Source organism: Arachis duranensis, chromosome 9 (genome assembly GCF_000817695.3).
Source record: "Arachis duranensis cultivar V14167 chromosome 9, aradu.V14167.gnm2.J7QH, whole genome shotgun sequence".
Lineage (NCBI taxonomy): Eukaryota > Viridiplantae > Streptophyta > Magnoliopsida > Fabales > Fabaceae > Arachis > Arachis duranensis.
In genome coordinates, this window is record NC_029780.3 from 114,823,945 (window position 1) to 114,833,094 (window position 9,150).

General features: G+C 33.9%; 2 protein-coding genes across 2 annotated transcripts; one reads left to right on the plus strand and one right to left on the minus strand.

Moving 5' to 3' along the window:
- Nucleotides 1–4,914: 4,914 nt before the first annotated feature.
- On the minus strand, nt 4,915–6,309 carry LOC107467631 (aquaporin TIP1-3). The gene is made up of 3 exons (XM_016086765.3): nt 6,177–6,309; nt 5,671–5,921; nt 4,915–5,289 (listed from the first exon to the last, which is right to left on the minus strand). Exons 1-3 carry the CDS (start codon nt 6,307–6,309, stop codon nt 4,915–4,917), a joined length of 759 nt encoding a protein of 252 aa, XP_015942251.1.
- Nucleotides 6,310–7,524: 1,215 nt separating this feature from the next.
- On the plus strand, nt 7,525–9,048 carry LOC107467728 (photosynthetic NDH subunit of lumenal location 1, chloroplastic). The gene is made up of 7 exons (XM_016086902.3): nt 7,525–7,706; nt 7,789–7,960; nt 8,041–8,117; nt 8,219–8,341; nt 8,431–8,502; nt 8,594–8,690; nt 8,793–9,048. Exons 1-7 carry the CDS (start codon nt 7,653–7,655, stop codon nt 8,894–8,896), a joined length of 699 nt encoding a protein of 232 aa, XP_015942388.1. The 5' UTR covers nt 7,525–7,652; the 3' UTR covers nt 8,897–9,048.
- The last annotated feature ends 102 nt before the right edge of the window (nt 9,049–9,150 follow it).

Below are 9,150 nucleotides of genomic sequence, written 5' to 3' on the forward strand. Positions count from 1 at the left end.
CGGGGTAGGCTCTCAACTCTTTTTCATCTAACCCTAGCTTGTCGAAGGCGGGCTTGAAAAGGATGTCTGCCGAGCTTCCTTGGTCTACTAGGGTTCTGTGGAGATGGGCGTTGGCTAGGATTATAGTTATCACCACGGGATCATCATGCCCGGGGATTATCCCTTGCCCATCCTCTTTTGTGAATGATATAGTAGGGAGGTCGGGTGTCTCATCCCCGACCTGATAGATTCTTTTGAGATGTCTTTTGCGAGAAGATTTGGTGATTCCACCTCCCGCAAATCCTCCTGAGATCATATGGATATGTCTCTCTGGGGTTTGTGGTGGTGGATCTCTTCTATCCATATCATCTCGCTTTCTCTTTCCGTGGCTGTCCGACCTTTCCATGAGATATCTATCAAGCCGACCTTCTCTGGCCAGCTTTTCTATCACATTCTTAAGGTCGTAGCAGTCGTTAGTGGAGTGACCATATATCTTATGGTACTCGCAATAATCGCCGTGACTTCCCCCTTTTTTATTTTTAATAGGTCTTGGGGGTGGCAATCTTTCAGTGTTGCAAATCTCTCTGTATACGTCCACTATAGAAGTCTTTAGAGGAGTATAAGAGGTTTTTAGAGGAGTATAAGAGTGATATTTTCTGGGCCTCTCGAGACCGAGTTCTTCCTTTTTCTTGGCTTCCCTTTCCCTCTCTTTAGTTGAGGGAGGGGGTCCAGGTCGCCAACTCAAGTCCCTTAATTTGGCATTCTCTTCCATATTGATGTACTTTTCAGCCCTTTCTTGTACATCACTTAGAGAAATGGGGTGCCTTTTAGATATGGACTGTGAGAAGGGACCTTCTCTGAGCCCATTGACTAGCCCCATGATGACTGCCTCTGTGGGCAGGTCTTGGATCTCCAAACATGCTTTGTTGAACCTTTTCATATAGGCTCGTAAAGACTCTCCGACCTCCTGTTTTATTCCCAGGAGGCTCGGTGCATGTTTTACCTTGTCTTTCTGAATTGAGAACCTCGTCAAAAACTTCTTTGAGAGGTCTTCAAAGCTAGTGATCGATCTCGGGGGAAGGCTATCGAACCACTTCATTGCTGCTTTCGACAAAGTGGTCGGGAAAGCTTTGCATCGAGTAGCGTCGGAAGCATCAGCTAGATACATCCGACTTTTGAAGTTGCTTAGATGATGCTTTGGGTCCGTGGTTCCATCGTAGAGGTCCATATCAGGGCATTTAAAGTTTCTCGGAACTTTTGCCCTCATTATGTCCTCACTGAAAGGATCGTCTCCGCCCAAGAGTTGTTCTTCTTGTTCGTCGCGGGAGTTGTGATTCTTGAGGGAAGATTCTAGCTGTAGGAGTTTTCTTTCTAACTCCTTTCGCCGCTCCATCTCCTCTTTGAGTTACTTTTCAGTTTCCTTTTGTTTCTCCCGCTCTTGCTCTAGTTGTTCCAGGCGGCTGTGGACTAATCCCATTAATTCCACTACGTGGGACGGTCCGCCTTTCTCTGATTCGCGCCCATCTGAGGAATTTACCTTCGGGTTCTTCACTCCGGAGGTATCCTCTATGTGTTGATTGTTGTCTTCCTGTTGTAGGGCTTGATCCGCGTCGTTATTGCTCACGTCCAGATTCTCTTGTTCGGAATCTGTTTCGACATGGCCTTCTTCGTGGGATCTGTCTGCCATCAAGGGATGATCTCTCGGGTCCCCGGCAACGGCGCCAATGTTACGGTGGGTAACCGGAGATTGCCTGACTGGACGGCGTGGACTGGCCCAAATACGCGGAGGAGGAGGCTGCGTGTGAGTGCGCAACTCGGGAGGCTCCGTCCGACTTGTTCGTACGAGGAGAGGGGGTGGTACCTGCAAAGACACTCCGATGCCTAAGTTAGCAAGAGTGTGAGCAGGTCTAGAGAGTATTGGGCTTAGAGATACCTGAGGGGTGTCAGTGTATTTATAGTGGTGAGCCAATAACCACCGTTGGAGTAGTGCCGTATCTTTAGGGTGTTAACCGCCCCCATTATCTTGGGGAGGTTAAGATATGGCTTTATGAAACGGTTAGAGAGATTTTAGGGGCGGTTACTCATTTGAATGAGTGTTTATCTGCCAGTTAATCTCACATCCGACTTCTTCAAACCAAGTCGTGGTTGATACCGACTTCTTACATGGAGGTCAGTACTTAGCTAGGCTTAATCCTTCAGATTAGGCCTTTTAATTGGACCTGGGCCTTTATCATTGGACCAGGGTATGAACACCCATATTCCGACATTATCTTCACACATTTTTTTTATTTTTTAATCTAAAATATACTAAATACAAAAATACATAATATTGAATATTCTTAATCAGGAACGGATCTATTTTAGAGAGTGTAAGAATAAGTGTCCTATTAAAATTTTATAAAGTTATATATAGTATATATAATAAAAATTTATTTGTCCCTTTTAATAAATAAATTTATCCTCACTATAATTTTTTTAATCTATCTCTATTTACATAATGTATATAAAAAAGATTTTACTATTTTATAATAACATCATATTGATTATAAAAATAATTAAATAATGATAATAAAATAATTAAAAATTAAGTCAGTAATTTAAATTTAAATATTAAAAACATAATTTTTTATTTTTTTTGTTGTTTTTTTTTTAACATAAAAAGTATATTTTTACAGATTTAGCTAACATATGACGGCTAATATATGACTTGAAGACAAATGATAATTTATTATTATTAAAAATTTTTAAATACTTTTATTTAATAAATATATAAGATTTTTTTTTTTATTTTTATTTTTTTATATTTTTAATTTATTCAATTATTTTATATTTTATTTTATAATTATATTATTGTATATTTTCTTTATTACATGGTTAAATATTATTGAATAATAAGATCCATTAGTAATTTAAATTTTGAAATATAATAATATTAACTAACAACAAAGAATAGTTAAAATGAAAAGTAACATCCAAATATATAGATATCTATTGATATTTCTTCTTTTAAAATTAGTTTTAGTTTTTTTAGTAACTATTAAGTGTTTTAATTTATTAGTTAAATAGCTAGAAAATTAATTATATTTTATAATAATAAAATATAATTATAAAATTATTGTTATATTATGCATATTTTGTCCAATTAATAAAATATTTTGAATTCGTCACTGCTTTTAATGTATCAAATATATAGACACATCAACTGCACTGTGGACTTTACTGAACATTCATATTTTTGGTTTAATAGTTGAATTCTTGTGTGCTTAGCTTGTAGCTATGAAACACGGATTTTCTCACGGTGTCAGTGTATCTGTGTCGGACGTGAATCTGACGCCAACACGCGGCAAATATTTTAAATGAGCGTATTGGTTACGTGTCTTCTTGCGGTACAGAATTTTGGTGGAGCTGTTACGAATTCAAATAAGTTCGACTCGATTCAGATGTTCATGAGACGAATCTTTCTGCTGTACTACAAATCTTCAATTGATTTTGTGATTTTATGCCCGATTTTTCTTTCTAACTTTAAAATATTCTTAAATTAAAACAAATCAAAATTTAAATTTAAAAATAAAATAATTAATAAATCAAAACCTAAATCTACTTACTGTTTGTCTTTGGTAGCTTATTTACTCACTAGCTTAAAATTTTTTATTTTTTAAATAATTGCATAATTTTAAGACTTTTTTATGTAACTATATTTATTCTTATATTTACAATATGATATTTTATTAATTTAATATATTATTTAAATTTTAATTCACAACGTATCCTAAACGTGTCGTATCTAATTTTTTATAAAAAGAACGTATTAACATATCCATATCGCGTGTCGTATCGGTGTTTCCTAGGCTTGTAGTATATGCAAATCAAATAACATTAACCAAATAAATCACTTAAATCAGTAAAATTTCTCAACCAATAAATTTTGGTAAATTATAAAAGTGATTTGGACAATATCTTCCTTCCAAGTGAAGCATGTGGCATTAATTGCCAGCTGTGATTTGGACAATATCTTCCAAGTGATTTTTCTCTTTTTTGTTCTCTTTTAGACTTTAGTGCTAAACTATTAATATGCTATCTACTAGCTCCTGAGTTGAATTATCATCAAGTCATTAAAAAAAAAAAAAAGAGTGAATTTGGTTGGTATTTTTATTTTTAGTTCTTTTAGTTTTAGAATTTTATGAAGAAAAACATAAAAATAAAAGGTTAAATAGAATATATATTTTCTTAATTTATTATATTTTCACATAAAATTTAAAATATAAAATACTAAAAAATGAAAATAAAATACAAACCAAATACATCTTGAATAATTCTATGATAAAGAAGTGTTTGAGTAAAGAGAAGGAAGAGTAGCATAAAATTTTATTTTAAAAAATTAATAAAAATAAAGTAATACATTTTTCTAGATAAATTTTCAATTATTTATGAAAATAAATCTTCATCTTTTCACTATTTTGATTTTTCCCTCTTCATTATAGCATACAACATAGGTAGATCTTTTACCTATTAGCCTCATGCCACTGTGCATGCATGTAGGCACATGGCCACCACATGTTTTTTTGACAGTTGAGTCATATAACCTATCATTATTCATTGTTTGATTCAGATTGAAAACCATTAAATATATGCTAATCATACATTTTTAATATCTGTTACATGATACTAGCTTTTTTCTTCTTGCCACATGGTAATAGAAGACTTTATTACTAACATCACCAGAATGAATAATACCAGGAGAAAAAAAATATAGAAAAAAGGACACATTCATTCATTCAACAAGAAAAATAGTTACAATAGATTCTAGACATCTCCTATTTCATATCTATAAAATCTTGATTCCTACCAAAAAAAAAACATGATCCTGTGACCTTCATTCAATTTATTAACTGTTCCAGAATAGAGAGCACTATATTAAATTCATGAAATAAAAGTTTAGAAGTCACTATTAGAAAGGGGTTGATGACCATCATCACCAATGAATATATTATCATAGAGAATGGCAGCAGTTGCTGAACCAATGAATGGGCCGGCCCAATAGACCCAATGGTTGGTCCATGTCCAGCTAACCAAAGCTGGCCCAAATGACACTGCTGGGTTCATTGCTGCACCATCAAACACACCACCAACCAAGATGTTTGCACCCACAATCAGCCCAATTGCTACTGGGGCTATAATTCCCACATTACCCTTCTTTGGATCCACTGCCGTTGCATAAACTGTATATACCAATCCAAAAGTCATCACTATCTCAAAGATTAATGCATTCCACACTGACACCCCATCAGATAGAGAGAAAGCTGATATTTCCTGCACCATATAAACAAAATTATGATATTAATTAGTGCTTAATTAATCCATGGTTTTAAAATATAGATTGTATTATATCGTTAGATTTGGTATCTTATGGTATCTCCTATTCCAGTAAGCAAATGACTAATATATTGCGGATTAAAACTCTATATAAAGATTTGTTACTGATAAACAAGTTGTTGCATATACAATGAGATATTCGAACTCCCACATTTATTTAAGCGAAATAGTAAACTGATAACTAAATCAACCCAACTTAATTTTATTATATTGTTAGATACGTGTTTTTTTAAAGATCAATTATTATCTTTACATCAAAATATTTTTAATGAATTGTGGGCCTAATATTTAAAGGTGATGAATGGAAGCAACGTTTACCATGCCACCGGTGGCGAAATTGAGAAGAATGCAAGCAACAACAGAACCAAGCAACTGTGCAACCCAATAAAGAATGCTTCTCAAGAAGGTTATGTTTCCTCCAACGAAGGCACCGAATGTGACAGCAGGGTTGACATGGCCACCTGAAATGTTTGCACCAACTGAAACCGCCACCATTAGCGCAAATGCATGGGATAGTGACGCAATTATGAGACCTGAAGGGGTTGCGGGTCCACCCATTGTAAGCTTGCCTGTCACACACAACAATAATATTTTAGGGTAATGCTAGGGAGACAAAAAAAACAGCCAGAATTTGCCTTATTTAGTATTCATTAATTGTCGCAATAATTAATAAATGCTAAATAAGACAAGTTAAGACTGTTTTTGGCCGATTTTCTTTCTTTAGTTACCAAACATTTTCGAATATTTTATTATTACATATTAAATTCTGAAAAAGATAAGTTTGTAATTAAATTAAACACATTAATATAATATAGAGTGCTCACCATAAGCCATGCCCGAGCCTTGGCCAGCAAAAACAAAAATGAGCATTGAAAAGAACTCAGCAAATGCTGCTCTAATGGCGGCTGGACTGCTAGCCTCCCTTGGTGATCCAATTGCAATTCTATACACTGCCATTGTTGATTACTATCACCAAAGCAATAATAGAGACACAAACTTGTTCACTTCTTATAATTGTTTCTGTTTTATCTTGAATTTTAGTTATTAGTTTTGGGTAAGAGTGAGCATAAAGTGTGTATGAGATCTCAGTAAATAACAAAATTAACGGCTAAGGAAACGGTCCTAATGTTTCCCGGTAAGAGTGTGATGTTCATGCATGCATTTGGCCATAGTTTTGCCACATTTGTGGCTCAGATTTCATATATGCATCTAAATCATTATCATATAATATATAGTATAGCTGTATAATTAAGCCTTCGGTCCATTTGTTGTTCCCCTCACTCAATCAATGGATTAAATTCAGTCGCAATATGAATCCCGTGGAAATTTTATTAATTTAGGGTTTGCGTTTTAAGTTACATAGGTGATAGGTAAGGACGACTTCACTCTAACTAAATCTATTAGTTATAAAATAGAGTCAATTAAAAGATATGGATATGGTCATAAAAAGTTAATTCCGTGCACTTAACTTCATTTTTCTTTTAATTTTCTTTTGCGACAAGTCTCAATGTTTTTTGGGGTGGTGTCACTGTGCAACGTAATTAAGACCAACTGGCCTGGGCCCAGAAGAACCTCTAACAATGGGCTCACTTGTTTTGTCAGAAAACATTTATTAGCCCAAAAACAGGATGGGCTAGCCCAATTCTACATCACACATTCACACTCCCTACGACTCCAGTCACTACATTAGCTTGGAAGTGAACACAATTTTAAAAATTTAAACTTAAAATTTTTTAATTATAATATAAGTATTTATTTATTTATTTTTTGACAAAGATAGAATTTCATTTATTATAACAGTACAACTAAATATTCTTTAAATGTTATTTTTTATTCAACTTTTAAAAGAGAGAAAAAATAAAAGGTAAATAACTTCTTTAATTTTTTGAACAACTAATATGGATATTTAAATTAATTAAATAATGATAAAGACTGATTAAAGGCTGAATTTAAAGGACATTTAGCATTTTTTTTATTATAATATAAGCATTTATTATGTTAATTAATCACATTTATTTTTTAAGGCAAACGTCTAAAACAAAAAAAATTATAAAGAAATTCATCAAATTAATTTAGAAAGAGTAGTCCCAATAAAATCAGCATGAAAACATAAGGCAACATTTTTATAAACATTTAACAAAATAAATACACAGTACATGTAGAAGAAAAAGATAAACAAAAAAACATGTTTCATTGTGATATGAGAATGAGATAGAATGAGCCACAAGCAGCTAATCACAACGCAGTGTCCGTTATCTCAGTACTGAAGCCTCTAAACCATTAAACCACAAAGAAAAAAAATGGCAGTCTCCTCCTGCTCTTTCACCTTGGTTTCTCCCTTTTTGTCCCACAAGGTCTGTTTTTTTCATTACATTCAGAGTCCATCTTCTTCATTACCACAACTCATCATGTCTTTAATTCTGAATCTGTTTTCAGTCAAATGATCTCCCTCGAAATGCAGCAACTACACCTTCCAGCAGTGCAATGGACACAACAACCTCCACTGTAGAAAGTAAGAAACAGCCTATTCAGAAAAGAAGACCGTTACTGTTAGGTATTGGAGCATTGGTAGCAAATTTACAACCATCAAAATTGCTCCTTGCTGAAGGTACCCTCATTCATGCACCATAGGCATATATTCTTGAGGCATAGTCAAAGATTTGAAATTACATTCTTGTCCTTGTGCAGAAGTAGTGCCAGACAAATATCGTGCTTTTGTGGACTATATAGATGGGTATTCTTACGTATATCCTTCAGATTGGAAGGTAAGTTTGCATGATAATCCAATCCAATAGGAACAGATATATAGATAATGTTTTCAATTTTCAAAGAGTGAATAAATAAATGATTGTCCTTTAATCTGTAGGAATTTGACTTCAGGGCTCATGATTCTGCATTCAAAGACAGATATCTACAGTTGCAAAATGTGAGGGTGAGGTTCATACCAACTGAGAAGAAAGATATAAGAGATATGGGTCCATTGGAAGAGGTGATGTTGCTGCGTATTGTTGTCTACAAATCTTTATAGACTCTATTTTTATTTTGATACTCAAAAAAATAATTTGTACATTTAAGCAGGTCGTATCATTTTTGGTCAAACATAGATATGCAGCACCAAATCAAAGACCAACAATATATGACATGCAGGAGGTTTTCTTTCACTGATTTTTTATCTCTAATCTGAATGAACTAAATATATGATCATGATTAAATTAAAGATAATTTGAGTTCTGAATGGCAGAAAACGGTGGATGGAAAACATTACTATTCATTTGAATATGTGCTTACTTCTCCAAATTACTCAAGTGCCTCATTTGCAACAATTGCTATAGGAAACGGTAACTAACCTGCCATACAAGCAAAATCTCAGTGTTCCATAAAAGCAACAATAGACTCAATCAATCATGTTGCTAACTAATAAGGTGCATTGATTTCTGCAGGAAGGTACTACACGTTAATTGTGGGAGCCAATGAGAGGCGATGGAAAAGATATCGAGATCAGCTCAAAGTGGTGGCGGACTCCTTTCGTCTTCTTGACATCTGAAATGTCATTGCACAATTCGCCACCTGTTCTGATTTTTCTACAGATCAAGTTTATATCAAAATTTTCTTCTCATCTCATTCATATGTTACATGTGTATATAAACTCTTTTGATCTCTCGAGAATTTACAATTTACAAATGTGTCTTAAACATACGTGTTACTTCTCTTTAAATAGCTTCAATGTCTATTTACAAAATGTACAAAGTAGATCATAAAAATGTTTCTTAAAGCTCCCATGTCTTGATGAATATGTAA